At 45.9% G+C, this 17,414-nt stretch overlaps 1 protein-coding gene across 1 annotated transcript in view; it reads left to right on the top strand.

Annotated features, from left to right (window-relative positions):
* Positions 1 to 1,115: 1,115 nt before the first annotated feature.
* The window catches only part of UST (uronyl 2-sulfotransferase), a 158,521-nt gene continuing 142,222 nt past the window's right edge, over positions 1,116 to 17,414 (top strand). Inside the window, exons 1-2 of the mRNA XM_088537070.1 lie at positions 1,116 to 1,120; positions 2,270 to 2,525. Coding sequence (XP_088393196.1) covers positions 1,116 to 1,120; positions 2,270 to 2,525 — 261 coding nt within the window. The remainder of the gene's footprint in view (positions 1,121 to 2,269; positions 2,526 to 17,414) is intronic.

Raw genomic sequence — 17,414 nt, 5'->3', positions numbered from 1 at the left:
AAGGATTTATTGATTCACCTTACAGACGTTGTCTGTCTTTTCGTCAAGGCACCCACTTTTCTCAAATGCTTAGTGGAAGTGCATACCTGTTTCTCATTCGCAACAGAAACCAGCACTAGTAAGTGAATTTACAATGTGGTGGTCATTATAAGCAATTTGGTAGATCGTCAAGTATTCAAAAAAAGGAAGAAAAAGTAAAACATCCATGGCAGCAATGCAAGTTAAATAAGTCCCCCAATACTTTGAGTTTGAAAGTGACATTCATGAGAATTAAGAAGTGATAGTTTTATCATGCATTTATAGTTATGACTTTATCTGTTTGATTATTGAATATTTCTTTTTAAAGAGAAGTGCAGTCATGGCAATTTATGTTTTGCTGTCTTTGGTGCTTAAACGCTAGTACAAAATAGCATTGTGTTTTAAAGCATATTACTTTTGTTTTCTCCTTTGCAGAAATGAAGAATCATTCCTAACTTTCTCCATGCCACAAGTTTTGTGCAAAATTTTGAAGGGCCTGTACAATGTCAAAGAATGATGTATCTAAAATTAAGAGATTCGTCCCCAGACTACTAAAGAAGATCTGATCTTTTAGCCAGTATGCAGATATTTTTATGAAGGTATCCAATTGGATTGTTCACTTGTTATTTATGCTCAGATTCTAAATTGGATTGTTCACTTGTTATTTATGCTCAGATTCTAGCTCTGTAGTTTTATCCACATTAAAAAAAAGTAAATTTTTATTTCAGCAAATGCCCTTTACCACTGGATGCTAGCAACAATACTAAGCCAGCAGCATAAATTCAGGCATGTGAGTAACAAAAACATCTGACTTCTGTCTACAAATTTCCAGCTGCAAATCTTAAAAATTTGAGTCAGGCCCCTTAAATCAGAGAACTTTTTTTTTTTTAATCCTAAAAAGGAAAGGAGGAACTGCTTTTGGGTTTCGGACCTGGCAAGTTGCACTTAGGTCATGATTTCTTATTTTTCTCCCAAACCATGATGGCTAGAACTCAGGTTGGTGGCTCTGGAGGAAGCCTTTTCTACAAGGTGCATAAAATGAAACAGTGAGCTGGCAACACCATACTCCAGTGCTGTACTGGTAACACAGCCACAACATGGAGTGAGACTGTTCTGCTTTAGAGAATGCCTAAGGACAAGAATATTTGGAAGAAGCCATCAGGACATATTGGGGACATATGTTGCATAAAGAGGATGAAGCCACTGAATAGCTCAGCACTGAGTAAATGCTGTCCATCCTGTGCATTTGTAGGGAGCAGTTCTCCAGGAAAAACAACGTGATCATGTAGTTGGAGGCTGTATAGTAGAGACCCATGTGCAAGGAGGTCAAACAGAGGCTGCATAAGCAATTTTCATTCGGATTTTCCCTGCTGGTCTCTGTGACACAACAGTTAATTTTTCCAGGAAAGCAGCAATGAGAAGGTCAGCTCTCCTTTCCCCCATAAGTTCAGTTTCACTAAAACACAGGTGCCAAGTGGTGCTGCTGCGCCAGGCTCACCTACGGCACCGCACCACTCAGTCACCTTTCTACTGCAGTGGTCTCGGGACCAGAAGCACCGGCAACCCCAGCACAACCGCACGGCGGCAGCGGGTCCCAGCGCCCATTGCACTGCCTCGCTCCCGCAGTGGGAGAGCCGCGGGAAGCCGCCGGGACCCCCAGCCCCGTGTGCCCCCCGCAGCCCCGCGCCGCCCTCGGAGGGGCCCTCGGGGCCGGGCGGGCGCGCGGGCCTCGCTGGGGGCGCCCGGCGGCGGCGCGCGGCGGCGCCCGCAGGGGTCGCTCGCGCGGAGGCAACGGGCGCGCGCGGGGGCCGCGGGCCGCGGCGGCAGCGGGACCGGGCCGGGCCGGGCCGGGCCGGGGCCAGGGCCGGGCCGGGCGGCTCGCACAGCCGGGCGCGGGGCGGCGCGTTGGCTGTAACCCGACACCGGCGCGAGAGGCCGAGCGGGAGCGCGCGGCGGCGGCGGCGGCGGAGGAGGAGGAGGAGAGGCGAAGCCCCGGGGACGGGATGGTGCCCACCCCCCGCGCCCTGCCCTCCCCTTAGCGCCGCTCCGCAGCCGCCGCCGCCGCCGCGCCGGGACTCTCGCGTGCAGCGGGGCCGGGGCGGGCGGCCATGGGCACGGGACGGGCCCCCTGAGCTGCGCGCCGGGAAGTTTCCGCGCCGCGGGCAGCCGAGCCGAGCAGGCGGATGGAGGATGCGCTCCGCCCGGCGGGCTCTGTGACCCGGCGGCCACGGCCACGGGCAGGATGAAGAAGAAGCAGCCGCAGCAGCAGCCGGGCGGCGCTGGGGACTGCCCGGCGCTCCGGCCGCCCGCGGCCCCGCCGGCGGGAGGGGGCCCGGGCCAGGGCGGGGGCTGGAAGCGGCGGCGGCGCCTCTCGCTGCTGCCGCTGCTCTCGCTGCGCGACTACGGCTTCTGCATGGCCGCCCTGCTGCTCTTCTGCCTCGGCTCCCTCTTCTACCAGCTCAACGGGGGCCCTCCGCACTTTCTGCTCGACCTGCGGCACTATCTGGGTAAGGGCGGCGCGGCGGCGACTTGTTGCGGCGGCCGCGGGGCCGCGGCGCTGCCGGGGCGAGGGGCACGCGGAGCTCCCCCCTCCGCGTGCCCCCTTTTCTGAGGAATTCCTGCGCTTTCCAGGAGCTGCGCGGCCGGGCTGGGGCGGGAGCGGGGGCAGCCCTGCCTCGCGGCCAGGGGACGGGGGCAGCGCGGGGAAGTGTGGCGGGAGGTTGGGTCCCCCTGCGGCTCCGTGCCCCAAATCCCGGACGGATCCGCGGCCGGGGCGCCCCTTTGTTCGCGGTCCCCGCTCCGGGCTGGCTGCCGGGCGGCCTCGCAGGGGAGGGCGCGCACGGCGCGGCTGCCCTGCCGCTGTGTGACAGAGATGCGATGCGAAAACACACTCGTTTCTATACGTACACTCTACATATATACAGCGTTTTGTGAGCAGAGCGCCTGCCAGCGTGCGGCCAGCGTGCCTCTTGAGCAGCGATGCCCGGGCACCCGGGGTCACTGTAGGGCCGGGAGCTGGGGTGCTCCTCAGGGCTGGGCGGTGATGCTGGGATGCCGGGGTGCCCCGCGGGGATGGGCGGTGATGCTGGGATGCCGGGGTGCTCCACGGGGATGGGCGGCGATGCTCACGCACTGGGGTGCTCCGCAGGGCTGGGCGGCAATGCTCACACACTGGGTGCTCCACGGGGATGGGCGGTGATGATCCCACACTGGGGTGCTCCGTGGGAGTGGGCAGTGATGCTGGGATGCCGGGGTGCTCCACAGGGATGGGCGGTGATGCTCACGCACTGGGTGCTCCACGGGGATGGGCGGTGATGCTCACGCACTGGGTGCTCCACGGGGATGGGCGGTGATGCTCACGCACTGGAGTGCTCCATGGGGCTGGAGGACAATGCTGGGGTGCCAGGATGCTCCACAGGGCTGGGCGGTGATGATCCCACACTGGGGTGCTCCGTGGGAGTGGGCGGTGATGCTCGGGCACTGCAGTCACTGTAGGGCTGGGTGGCGGGTTGCTCCATAGGGTCCAGACGTTGCTTAGGCACTGGGGTCACTGTAGGGCTGGGGGTGGCGATGCTTTGGCGCCGGCGTGCTCTCTGCTGCCGCGTTGCCCCTGCATGACCTGGAGCAAGGTCTTGTGGAGGGAGCCCTGGCCCCGTGCCCACCGTGTGGGCCCTCTCTCCGTGGGGCAGCCCAGTGGCCACTTGGTGGCCCATGGCTGCCCTTCATGTCATGTGTCCATGCTGCTGAGCAACACTTCCCTGCCACACGGGAAGCGGCAAAAACCGGAGCATACTTGAGCATAGCTCAGATAAGGAAGAAAACCCAAGGGTTTCACCACATGGGAAGATCAGTGCTGAGCAACCTGAACTCTGTGGTTTTTGCCCATGTGTTATGCACTGTAGAAGAGGCGATCCGTAAGAGGTGATGTTATGTGTCAAACTAAAAGATAGCATTTGACGAAAGATAAGCTGAAAACCCACATCTGTGCGTATTTTATGAACAGTTGGGGAATATGGTGTTTGTGTGTCTGTCTCTGTCTGTCTGTGTTGCTTTTCTTTAAAGGGAAACAATCCTGTGTCTTCAGCTAATTGATGAGCGTGGACGGAGAAGACAGGGCTGGGTTATTCTGAGGGATGCATAGAGGTAGGACAAGCGACACAGGCAAAAAGGGAAAGTCCAGTGAGATACTAGGGAGAAAAACTCTTCAAATACTACTTCCCAAAGACAATGGTGCCTTGCCTATTGGCTTCTGTTTTGCTGACTTGTTCCTCTCTTCCTTTCACATTACAATTAGGAAGAATTTCTTGTATTGACGAATTTTCCACTGAGGTGGAAGTAGGTTTTGCTTATATTGATTGATTTACAAACTGGGTCAAGCACATATCACTATTTTCTAAAAGCAAGGCTGATACCAATTTTTAGTTTGCATCAAGGATGGATGTTGCTTGGTTAATCTAGGAGTATAATCTAAGAAATATTTGCTTAGGTAGCTTGCCAGTTTATGGTCTTTTGACTGCTTTTGAGGGATCCCAGAAGTAAAACTAGGATCTGCTGTTTTAATGCTAGTAGCCAGTAATTGTCTCTCTGCTGGAGAATCTTGTGAGGCCTAAATCAAACTTCTGAGACGCTACTGGATCTGCGTGATTAGATAATTTGTACTGGGTCATTTCTGGGAGGTGCTCAGTAAGTTCAGCAGAGAGGTGCTGTGAATCCTGAGCCCACGAGGAAGGAGTGCCCTGCTCTGTGAGAATGGACTCTGTGTGGCACTTCCACTGGGTTGGTGGAGGCCTATTCATGGTCAGGCATCACAGAGCTTCTGCACTTTACATACCGGTTACTATAAGAGTTTCCCCTTTGAGCCTGGCTCACCTGGGATGCTGAGGACACAAGGACTTGTCTAACATCCTGCTGACTGAGCAAAGGGGTAGAGTCCATGTGACCTCCCCAGTGAGCAACCTGTGCTGCTGCCTCTGCAGACCTTTGTATGTAACTTTCAGAAACTTACTTACACTTTTTTGATGTACAAGATGACTTGGGTTGTCAAGGGTGATCCACGTGGTGGACATGGTTAAAGAGTTTTTGGCCTGTGTGCAGGTTTCGGGAGGATGGTGGCCTTTTCCGTCACCTCTTCTGGCTGGCAGGGTTTGCAAATTGCTCACCTATGAACATCTCATTCAAAAAGTAAATCAAAGTCATCCAAAACTGAACAAGTTATCACATTTGCGTTAGAATTGTCACAGTTGGTTACTTAAGCTCCTGAACAGCTGTGTAACCAAGTGGTCTCACTGTCTTCCGGGGACTAACGCAAGTGTTTGGAGGAGGTGGTGTTGGGCATCCTATGCTGTTAATGACTGAACACCTGCATGTGTGCTTTGTGTGACAGAGTCAAATTTCATGATACTAAAAATCATTAAACATTTTTTCCCTTGAAGCCACAGAACCAGGGAACAGGCAGCTCTTTCCTTCCAGTCATTCCAAGCCACAATTTACAGTGTGAAAATTTAAATCCCCAAACAGAAAGAAGCAGTTAGTTTGCAAATCATGGTTCCAGTGTGTGACTTTAGCAGCCACCCTTGTTGCATTTAAAGCCACAAGACCAGAAAAGAGCAGACCAAGGGGAAAATTGATTTCTCTGTTTAATTACTTTGTGGCCTTCATGAGGTGGGAGGTCTTCTTGTCTGGCTTTGTTTTATTTGCTGCGCACATTTCATTGCCTTGTTCATGGTTACTTGTGTTGCTCTGAAGGGAATACTTGGATTTTTTTTCTTTCTTTTTTTTTTTTTTAACCTCAGAACTTGAAAGCATGTTCATAAGTAACAACACCAAAAACTTCAATAGAAATGAGGAGAGAAATCACACCTGCATCAGGCAGGTGTCCTCATGAAAGGAAACATAGGCAGCGAGGAAGCAGTGAGTTGAATAACTTTCATTTTGCTCTTAGACCCGCATCACAAACTGTGGAGGAGGAAGAATAAACTTACTTTCAAAGGACTTAACAGAGAAGATTTTCTAGTTAAAGCAAATGTTTTTTTCTTTACATAAAACTTTTTGAAGGGAGAGAAAAATGACTTTTTTTTCAGGTAATTTAGATTATTAGTAACTTTTTTTTGTCCCCTGGCCCAGTTACTGTGGTTTCTTGTCCATGAATCTCTTGTTTTGTCTAGTTGTCACAAAGATCCTGGAGAATCTTTTGGAAAATAAGTTGTGGCAGCTTGCAGGAGAAGAAAGTAGCTGTGCGCAGGATTTCCCCTTTTGCGTTGCCACCTTTTCTCCTTTGCAAAATATGAGCACAGCCAGAGAAATGGGAGGAGATCAGTAGATGTGAGGCTGTTCAGGGTAGTTTAGTAGAAAGCTGTTGGTTTCTGCTGTCCATTCCAGCTGTGGTTCGCCAGAACATAGCTCGAAATCTGCACTCTTGCAATGCCTTCAGGATATAGCTCCAGAGCACTGGCTTTCGGTGTGTAATCCTTGGGGCCGTGGGGTCGTGGACATAACCTTGTGGTGTGTGTCTGAGGAATCTGCGAAAACTAGTAAAACAACAAGCCTGTTCCAGTAGACTTGGCATTGCTATGAGGGGGTGCAGAGCAGTCCTAGACAATCTATGGGGTCCAAAAAAATAAGAAGGTTGAAGACTTGCCAATTCTCAGTTGCAAACTGGAGAGTTGGGACTTGCACAACATCTGTGAAGCTTTACTTGCTGGTTCTGCCAAGGTAATACTGGCTCCCTAATCAAAGATCAGCTCCAATATTTAGTTGAAGGAATTAAGAAACAGCTCCTATAAGGTAGGTAAGGCAGAACTCGTACATCTTGCCCACTGGCACCTCCAGTCTCCCGAGACTGCAGGATTCTCAAGTTGCCTTATTTTTCCCTGCTTTACCTTATGAGATATACATGCTTCAAAGTAACGGAAACAAGTATTTCCAAGGGTTGGTGGCAAGCCTCGAGTGGCCAATAAGAGATCTTTCGATCTTCAGTATGTGCAGCGCAAACTTTGTCGTGTTGTTCATCTCAGCAAAGCCATTTCCCTGTTGAACTCCCCGGGAGATGGCCAGCAAGCGCACGGCTGATGCCAGGGGCTTGATTGCACGTGGAAGCTGCCTGTCCTGTGCACTTCCTGATGTGAGGCAAAAGGCTGAAGTGGCCGGTTGTGCTCTCTAAACAATCTCGGAATTGCTCCCTCAACTCGCTCCGCATTTCGCTGGAAGCTCTTGAGTAGTTTGGCCAGGAGATGGGCTCAGTAGACTTAAAGTTGTCACAACAACGGTTGTGTTTATCTTGGACACATAAGGGTTTGGTTGAATTTTTAGGGATTCTGCAACAAAACTCTTAGAATATTTTAAGCGAAACCCAAAGCAAAATTATTTTTTTAATTGTGGTAGGATGAATTGACTTTATATCAGTGTTGTTTTTTCTTCTCTGCCGAAGTGTGTTCCTGTTTCCTGTTATCACCTTGAAAGAGGCGAAGAAAGGGAAAGCAGACTATCCAAAAGGAAACAATAAAAGTGTCTGACAGTGTTTGGTATGCTTTTATGCCTGAACTATAGGAGGGGGAAAAACAGCATTTTTTTTTCTTTTTTTTTTTCCTTTGCTTTTCTTGTAGTTTTGCGTTTATATTTAAAATGATGGAAAGATTTTTTTTTAAACAATTAAAGCACCAAGAATGCTTCCTCATAGGTAAATAGCCAACTGTTCTATTCTGCCTGAAGGTAGCATGGCCAGACAGAATTGTCACATCCAGTGTTGTTCTGCACATGGGTCCTAATAAAGATTTTTCATAAGTTTTCATCTTTGAAGATCCTTCAGGTCTGTGTGAAACACAGTCTGGTCTAAGGACATCCAATATACAGTGGTGCACACTGTGTCTTAAAGAGTATGGTGGTACCAAGGCTCTGGTTACCTTCTTACTGACTTTGTAGTACTTGTATTATTCTCAGAATAGCTCTTCAGTACTCCGAAGTATCTTCATGTTTGGTTGGCTTGTCGGCGGATTGTTTAAGAACACATCGTTCTTGAGATTTACTGCCATGTTAAATTCATTAACCTTGCAGGAACTGAGAGTTCAGTTGAGAAGCATCTCCTTACAGCCTTGGAAGGAGATAGTCTGCATCAGAATGACAGGTCTGTAGCTATATCTTTCTTAATCGACTTTTCTGTCTTCTTTTGACTTTGTTGTTTTGGAATTGAAAATGTGCAAGGTATTTTCATTTGAAGTAAAATGTGTTTGGAGTCCAAGTTACCTTACTAAGCTGTCAGGTTTTAAATGAGCTTATTTCAAAAATGGAGTGTATGTCATCTCGAAGAGGCTCTCCCTATAAAGTCTGTGTGACTTGCTTTCAGTTGGGTGATTGGTGACTGGTAAGAGTAACCAAACTCTGCCTGTTGCACGAGGGCGTGAAGGGGTCTGTCAGGGTGACACAGACCCCTTCTGTTTTCATGATCATCTCAAGGCTTTTCCTTTCAGAAGGACTGGTGATGGGACTGTGTTGACCTCAGGCCATGTAGGGAACAGTCTGCTGGCTGAATGGGATGCTACACTTGGACCTAGGGAAGTGAGGGAAGCTTCAGTTCCCTGCTCTGACAGAGCTCGTGTGGCTTGGAAGTTGTGTATTATTTCTCTCTTCATTTAATACTCTTTTTCCCAAAGGGCTTTATGAAGATAAATATGTAGTAGAGAATGATATTCTCAGATTTTACCCTGATGATAGCCATGGAAATACTTAAAGGAAAAAGGCATTAGTGGTAAATCCTCTTGTCACTGAGGGATTTGGGCTGTATCAACGAGATGAGGCAGGCAGTGAGTATGAGAATGGAGTTGCTCTGTAGGCTGAGGCAGAGTCGGTGCTCCTGCTCCTTCGCTTTTCTTTTAAAGCTGTCACTAGAGTTCATTTGTGTTGAAGTAAAACTACACAGAGACCCCAGAGGTTATGGTTGTAAGTGAGCTCCGGCATCTGGTCAAAGAGGCAACAGTTTCTAACAGGTTTGTTCCATACTAAAGATTTCAATACAGGACTATGCAAGCGGGTCACCTCTTGTTTCTGGTGACACTAGTTAGGCTTCATTTGCAAAAACAGGTAAAAAATAAAATTTTTGTACGTCTCTCTCACCTTGAGCGAATGGGTCAAGCACTTCAGGCTCTATCGGGGAATATTCGGCCAAAATAAATAGCGGCTGTCACAGGAGAAGAAGTCATTGATGGACTTGTTCTCCTATTTTTATGTGAAATTAGACAGGAGGAAAATGGCTTTTAGTTAGGGGCTTGACAAAGAACAATAAGTGTTAAAGGCTGCCAGAAAGGGAAGCTTGCTAACGTAACTCGCAAGCTTGCGTAAGTAACTCGTGCAAAAGTTTCAACACCTAAAAGCCTATGGGAGAAATAAAGCCTGTCTCATTTTCTTTAAACTCTGTTGGATGATCTGAGGTTCCTTCTGTGCTACCTGTGCTATCTGTGTTGCCCTGATTCCCGATAAAAATAGCACTTTATTTTGAAATTCATAGCTCATGGCTGTGAATTCCAGAATCAGCTGTGAAAGTTAAGTGGAAGGAAGGACATCACTCTTTTATTTGGTATTTAAATATAGGTCTATGCCATCAAAATCTGTATGAAGATATAATGGAGCAACTTGATTTGGAGCAACTCTGTAACAGATCAAATAAAACAAGATTCAAGGACACAAAAACTTGAAAGAGGAAAAAAAAGCCCACAACCGTGTTAGAGGAAAGTGAATGACTCATTCATTTTTCATATCTATTACACTTTTCTGATATTCTGTTCTACCCTTTGTTTCCAGCTGGGACTCGGTTCTTTCTCTCGTCTCGTGATCCTGCTGTTAATCCCAAGAGAGGCTTTCTGCTCACTTCCAAGTCAAGCAGGAAAACTAGGAGTACTAAAATCTTTTGATTGCTTTTTGAGAGATCTTCATCCCAGATTTTCAGACTTAACTTTTTGGTACTTAAGAAATAGGGAGACCTTCTTCAAAGTTCTTACCTTCTTCTTCTCTATGTTAACGTCTTACTCCCGTGACCCGAAGAGTGCCGGTGGTTATTTTGGTCTGGTAGCTGTTCCTCTATGCAAAGATAATTTTGCAGTTGAATTGTAGAGTTTACCACTTCACTTTGGACTGGGAGAGAAGAAAAGTCTGTTTCTAGTTTTTTGGAAGTCCTGACTTGGCACCTGTCGAGCGCTGTTTCGCGCTGCAGCGTGCAGCGTTTTAGGAGTGCCCCGCTCTTAGGAGGCTCAGCCAGCTGAGTGAGTAGCTGCCCCGCGTGTTTGTGTGCATTTGTAGGAACACACTTCAGAAAATAAACTACCACTCTGTTTTTCAGGACAGATAGTTTCTAGGGGCCACTTCTAATTTTATTGCTTACAATGCAGTTCTGATTTACAGCTGGTTCTAATTTTATGACCTTTACTGAAAAACTGGGGAAGGAGGGATAGCAGAGGGAAGAGGAGTGGAGAAGCTGCCTCTGGATCTCAGTTGTGCATCCATTTACTTGGAGAGCAGTAAGATGAGCCTGGAATTACAAGGTCATGGATATGGTCATTCTTGTGACAGGGGCAAGAAAGGTCTGGGAATCCCTTGGAAATTAATGAGAATTAAGTGCCTCTCTGGATTTTGGTGTCAAGCTGAGATTCATAGCCCAAACTGTGTATGTAGTATAAGTTACCTACTTGAAGCTAGTTATTTAGTTTCCTGCTGTCCTCAGTGAGGAGAGAGAGCTGCTTCCACTTCATTACAGCTTATGCTAGATGCCTAGTGCGAGCGTGATAAGGCTTTTTCGGAGATGCCAGTTGTCTATGGCCATTAACTTGCAGTGAAACACAGGGCCGGTGGAGTTGCTTGTTCATAAGACCTGATCTGAGCAGTGCAACAGTGACTCAAAGGCATAAGCTAAAAGCTTGATTTTTTTTTCTATGTATATATTTAAATATATATGTATACATTTAACTTTCAAGAGAAAGCTGTGGTAAATGTTGACACTTGACTTTTCACCGAAGAAAGTTTGCTCATCGCTATTGGTGAGGCAAGTAGATTTTCAAACATTACTTCTGTTTATACAGTGAGGCATTTGTTTTTCTTTGTTTCAGAATCTGGGTTAGAGGATGTTTTGAGAATGGAGGGTGGATAGGAAGTGGAGAGCAATTATTTGAGTGAAATTTATTTTACCCGCTTGCCCTTTAGAGCTGCAGTGGGGGAAACGAACCCTGTTGTGTGAAAACTTGGTGTGCATGGCTTTGTAAGAGTGAAAGTACAAGATTTACATCGTGTTAGGGGATAGTGCTCGTGCTTTAGAAGTAAACTCACGCTTTAGAAAAAAACATCGTGAGTTTGCCAGAGTTTTTCTGTTATTACCCTTAATGTTCAGGGTAGAAGTCATCATGAACCTGGGATGGAGATTTTGGAGCCCTTGAGGTTGGAATAAAGAAGCAGTGCAACTTTATCAAAGAAATATGTTTCAGTGCTCCTGAGGGCGTTCTTTTGAAAAACTTTGACTAATAAGGTGGGTGGTTGGTTCAGATCAGTGTATCTGCTCTAGAGAAGATGCCAGTATAACCTTGTCCTTGTGCAGCAGGGTCACCAAACTGCTAAGAAATGGCAAATCTTTGAGAGGAGAGGAGCTAAATAAAAAAGTACTCTTCAAAGGAATTTGACTTGTGTGTTCCATTTATTTTTCTCGTTTAGAAATCACTGAACGTCTTTCAGGGCAGTGGTGCTCCCTATCTAAGGAATGTAAAGCTCAGTTGGCTTGGTATTTTTTTTTTTTTGGATAAACTGTAGCAGTTCATAGATGACCATCCAAAGTAGTAGCAGTGAAAAGCAAAATGCAAAAAAAAAAAAAACAAAAAAATCTAAAAAAGATAGATTGGCAAAAGACTGCAAGTCTTTTATATGCTCTTTTATATGCTTATATAGCTTTCTAGTCACATTTTTTTCTGTTGCCAGCAAATGTTTCTTCATTGTGTTTATTTTATATTTGGTATGTCTTTTTGTTTAACTGTGAAAGGAAGAAGATGATAACCACAGAATTGTCCCAGATCTTGGGATATTTCAGTAGGAAGATTTTCATAACTTTTTTTCGTAAGCCAAGGTACATAAAATACCATCTGGGTTGATGCTTCTACTAGCTTGAAGTTTAATAATAGATATTTCTGAAATACATGCAAGAAATTTCAGTGTGAGTTGAATAACTGAACATTTCATAGCTTGTGCCTAAGTACATTTTTTTAGACTTTACAGAACAGTAGAACTGGCTCTTTACAGCATCTGTGAAATGGAGTGTGTCTTTTGGTGGTTGCTACATGTTTCCTGTGCTGTCAAGTTCTGTCCTTTTACCCTGACAGGAAATGATAGACCTCTTCTGTACAAATCTGATGGGATAACACCTGAAAATTGCATTCAGGATGGTCAGTAATGCACCAAGAAAAGATTGTTAAATGGTCTTTCCATCCATTAAAGGGGAAAGAGAGGAAAGGGCAGAGAGGTGTCTTTATGATCAGCAGTGGTTATTTGAGGTGTAGGCTGTGTGGTGGTTGTGTTTGGCCCTGGTTCATTCTTTCAGATTCTGGGCACTACCCTAAGGGCTCAGATTAGGGTCTCCCTCTGGTGCCTCTGAGAGGCCGAGGTGTCAGAAAGAGCAGCTTGGGGCGTCCGTGTCTTCATGACAGCAATGCCCTTGCCCAGAGCACAGAGAAGTGCTTCAAGTTTGGTGGGAAGAAGCTTGGTCGTCTGGTACTTGTTCCTAAAAGCACTGGTGGATAACCAGAGGAAGGCTGCCAAAGAGGAGGAGGACTGGGCAGAGGGTGGCAGTTGCACTGGCAAGGTTTTTAGATTGGTAGGTCACTGTATGTCAGTAGGTCATTGCAAACTGAGTGCTTGGGTTGCCTAGAAATAAGACTGCATAAAGCACTGGAAAAATATGCCACAGAGAATATCTATCACTGCTCTATGGGTGGATTTGATGACCTAATATGTTTATTTCTTCCTAAGTTTTTCAGTTTCCCGAAAAGGGTGTGAGACAACAGTTTCGATATAATCCAAAATGTTGCAGCAGACATCGTAAGGCAAAGGCTGTGAAATTGCTGACTGCTCAGATTACTTCTTATCTGCAGCTAATTGTTCTTTTTTAGCAGAGCTGTCCATGCAGATGCACAGGATTCTTTTGTTTTGCCCATTGGGGAGTATCACAATAAATAAATTATGGGGAATAATAAAAGAGCAGCTGCTAAACCTTGTGATTGTGATTAATATTTGTGTGATTAATAATCACACTTGTGATTATTATCTTTTTTTTTTTTTTTTACAATGTGTGTTGTATTGTTTTGCTTATCACTACATCAGCACAATAGGCAAGAAGAGGTAGCAGTATATATGAATAATTAATGGTAGCAAATGTATTAGTTACCATTAGGAACATGTATGGAAGCAGGAGAATCTGAGAGTTGGCCAGAATCTGAGGATGTGCTGCCGCTGGCTCACTGAGGAAGCATCAAACCCAGAGGCAGTTTGGGAAGAGGGAGAAGGGCAGTGTTTTACTAGAATCAAGTGGTTGCACTAGACGTGCATCCCGTGAATGTTGAATAGTTCCCGACCAATTTACGTTTCTGACAAAGCTAAGGGGTTTTCAGCCACCTCCTGGATGGGAAGTGTGGTTTGAGAATGTGAGGGGAAACTCCTTTGCAAAGTAGGTGGTTATTAGGAAGTCTTTTCCAGCCAAGTGTGTGTGTCTGTGCATGTATGAGGGAGAGAGGAATCCAAGTAAATGTTAGGTACGTGCATAGTGCCCTGCAGTTTCTCATTCTTAAATCACTTCCGAGCTGCTGGAAGTTTGTGTTAGGAGCTGGATAATATTTCTGCTCCTTTGCATGTAAATAGCCAATTGCAAAAGTTTAATAAAAGTTGAAGTATTAACTGCCTCTTTCTCTAACTGCAAGTTCTGTACGTTGCCTCACTAGTAAGGAACAAAACCAATCACTTTCATTCCTTTGAGAATGTTTTTCTGTTGAGTCAGTAAAATTCAACACGAGTTAGTTAATAATCTAATAAGCAGCCTGTTCTCTTAACTCTGGTATGTTTGCTCCTTTCTAATTTTGAACCCAGTACTTGTCTCTGATCAACGAGGCAAACTTTGGCCATGCTCTGGGGTCCTTTATAGCTCAGCAGTGCTGTTTTCTGCACTGTGCTATGTGGAAACAGCTGACAGCTTCAGTTTTTTTCCTGACGTGTTTTGGTTATAAATGTTAAAAGCCAAAAGAATTTTAAATGGCATGTAGTGCCTTTCGCCTTCCGACCTCGGCTCCGATACAGCTGAGATTGGCAGTATTTGATTGTAACTGCTGCCTTGAGGTGTTTGGTGGCCTGCGTGCAGTTAAGTTCACCTTGCAAGTGGTTGCTTTCTTGGAAGTAGATTTCGGCTTGGCTGGCCCAAGAAGGAGGCATGGGAGGCTGGGGTGTGAGCGTTTGCCTGTGGCAGTGCTGGATCTAAAGGCTTTAGCTGCTGGGGTCTCAACTGGCAAATGTGTTTTTCTCCCCGATCCAGGGTGTTTTGGTGCCATGTACTGGCCTGTGCACTGTTCGTGCTTAGTGCAAGACAAAAACAAGATTCTGGAAGATTTCGATGAGCGCTATAAAGCTCGTGGGGGTCATTGCCAGTGACAGGACAAGGAGTAAGGAAGTTCCACCTCCATATGAGGAAGAACCTCTTTACTGTGAGGGTGACAGAGCCCTCGAACAGGCTGCCCAGAGAGGTTGTGCAGTCTCCTTCTCTGGAGATCTTCCAAACCTGCCTGGATGCCACCCTGTGCCACGTGCTCCAGGTGTCCCTGCTGGAGCAGGGGGGTTGGACTAGACGATCTCTAGAGGTCCCTTCCAACCTCAACCACTCTGTAAATCCACAGCAGAATCACCTCTTGTTTGTTCTGTGAAAAGTCATGGACTCAGCTCTCCCCAAGGTAAAAACCGCCCCTATATAGTGGATTTGTTTGCAGTACATCTGCTTGCTAGGTAGGGGTGTTTGTTTCAGAGCTATTGTGTCAGTGACAAGTGTATTTCTTACCAGAAAGATGTTTGGCATTCCTGCTAGGTGTCACAGACCAGAAGTCCTGCAGCTTCGGGAAAGGAGCTGCCAGGTGCCCTCCTAGCTTCCTTTTCTTTCTCCGTCACTGCTCACTGAGGAGTACAACTTTCTGTGTTTCTGCATGCAGCAGTGTCCAGCTAGAGCTTCAAAAAGGAAAGTAAATATTAACACCTTCTTATTTAAGGGAAGCTACTTGCTTCCCAAGCTACCTGCTATGTCATTTGCCTGATCAGCAGCAGTATCAAAAATAATGCCATGAGTTCCTGAGCTCTTTGAAGGCCTGGGATTTGACTAGAAATGTATGCTGAGTGTCCGATAAAACACTGGTGCATGGGAAAACACAGACCCCTCTGCTTTATCTGGACACAGCCTGCAGGGCGCCTATCCTCCCAGCCCTCCTGAGAGGGAGTGAGTTATTTTTCTGGTGGAGCTGCTGAAGCACAGCTTAGCTCAAGAAAGTGTGAAACCAAGTCTGCCAGGCTGTGGAGTAGCTTTTCACACCACAGACCTTCCTTCCCATGTAGAAGGAAACTTGTGTTTTCCTATCTGTGAGCAGCAACTGTTTAGAGTCTTTCCTAAGCTTGTTCCCGTCAGCGTGCTTCTGCAGAGCTGTTCATTGGACTCAAGAATCTTAAAATAAAAGATAGATGTGTGGGAGAGGAAAAAGTGGGGTGAGAAAAGGACAGGTTGCTGGGTAAATCTTTCTCAGTTTAAGCTGAAAGAGCATGCTTTTTAATGTGTTCTCCTTAAAGTCTGTGAGAGGGACAGAAATAATATTGGGGAAACAGGTAAGTGATAACTGGCATGTTAAGGAGCCTATTCCCACTGAAAAGATAATTAGAGCATTTTTCCCTGCTTTCTGTAGTTGTCTTCACCCCTCTGTGTGATCTTCTCACCAAAATCTTTTCTATGGTTGGGAAAAATTGTTTATGTGGCATGGGTAGATGTCAAAACAGGCTACATAAAGCAACTCTGGGGTTTAAAAGCTGTGCATTCAGGTTCAGAAATGTTTCCTGAAGTTACTAGTGCTCAAGACAGAAATATCTTTAAGGCAGAGGAGCTCAATGAGAGGGAATTAATGAGGTTTTCATGCAAATTTTATCAATTTATGAGCCCTTGTGACCATTTTCGGCTAAAACTTCACATCTGCAGATTTTCTCAATTCTGAAGTAGACAATTGCACCCCTTGTGAGAAAAGATCAAAAAGGAGAATTTGATTTTTCATACTAACAGATCATTACTGTGTTTCAAGGAAAAGATGATAATGAGATTTTAACGCAGATCAGTGAAATGGTTTATGCTGCAATTCTTCACTTCTATAACACGATTACGCTTTGGCTCACTACGTATGAAAATATTCTGTTTTCATGCAGATCACCCTGGATCCTAATTCAAGCTTGAAATTTCATTTCTGTAAGAAGTAAATGTGGTGATCTCCAACTAGTCCTTTGCGAATATGGTTTACATCAAAGAAAGTAAGAAACCCATAGTAATTCGATTTGTAGTTATGTTGGAGTTCAGAATGATGGATTTAGCTGTTGCATTGGAATATGGCCCTGGTTCAGTGTATTTCCTTACTCATACTCTATAAATAACCCCGTAAGGAGGGTTTACGCTCTCCTCCTTATCCGAACGGCCATGCTTCACTTCTGCTACAGACTCTTTGCACTCCTGGTCACTGACCCCACACTGATTCCTGCTCCCTGGCCAAGGTTTGACCAATCTCTACTATATTTCTGTGGTGACATGCTTGGGCAGGGCATGGGTCCTCGCCTGCACAGCCGAGGATTTTTCATTCGTGATGCAGCGTGACCAGGCAGATGTGTTAGTGCATAGCAGTGCCATGCCTCGGTCACATAACGCAGAGACTCCACGTGGAAGCAGGTCGAAGGAAGGAATAAGAAGGGAAAATCATAAGTGTTCTTTCTCTTTCCTTCCTTAGCTTTATTTTTGGACACTTAAAGCAAAGTGATGTTAGCACAAACTTAAGATTTAACATGTTCTAACTCCTGCAGCTATACTTCTTCACGAACCACAAAAATAAACAGTTTATTGAATGAGTAAACTTGTGAAGCATTCGCTTGTGTGCTTTTGAATGTTTTGAAATTTCTTTGACAAAGAAATCTACCAGCTTAAAAACCTCTGGAGAGTAGAGGAGTTTAGAGCTGGGCAAGTGTGCATTAGACAGCTTGCACTAATGGTTCTTACATGAGCTATACAAATTTTGCTCTCTGTGACATAAAAGTTATGTTTCTGCTGAGAATAGCAATTCAGTTTGGCCTGGTGGTTATTTGCTTTATCCGAAATTAACATGGAGTGTGTG

This window comes from Tinamus guttatus, unplaced genomic scaffold (genome assembly GCF_059628265.1).
Source record: "Tinamus guttatus ecotype Peru unplaced genomic scaffold, ASM5962826v1 Tinamus_guttatus_pri_ptg000716l, whole genome shotgun sequence".
In the NCBI taxonomy this organism is placed as follows: Eukaryota; Metazoa; Chordata; class Aves; order Tinamiformes; family Tinamidae; genus Tinamus; species Tinamus guttatus.
This window is presented reverse-complemented; position numbering and strand designations above follow the sequence as displayed.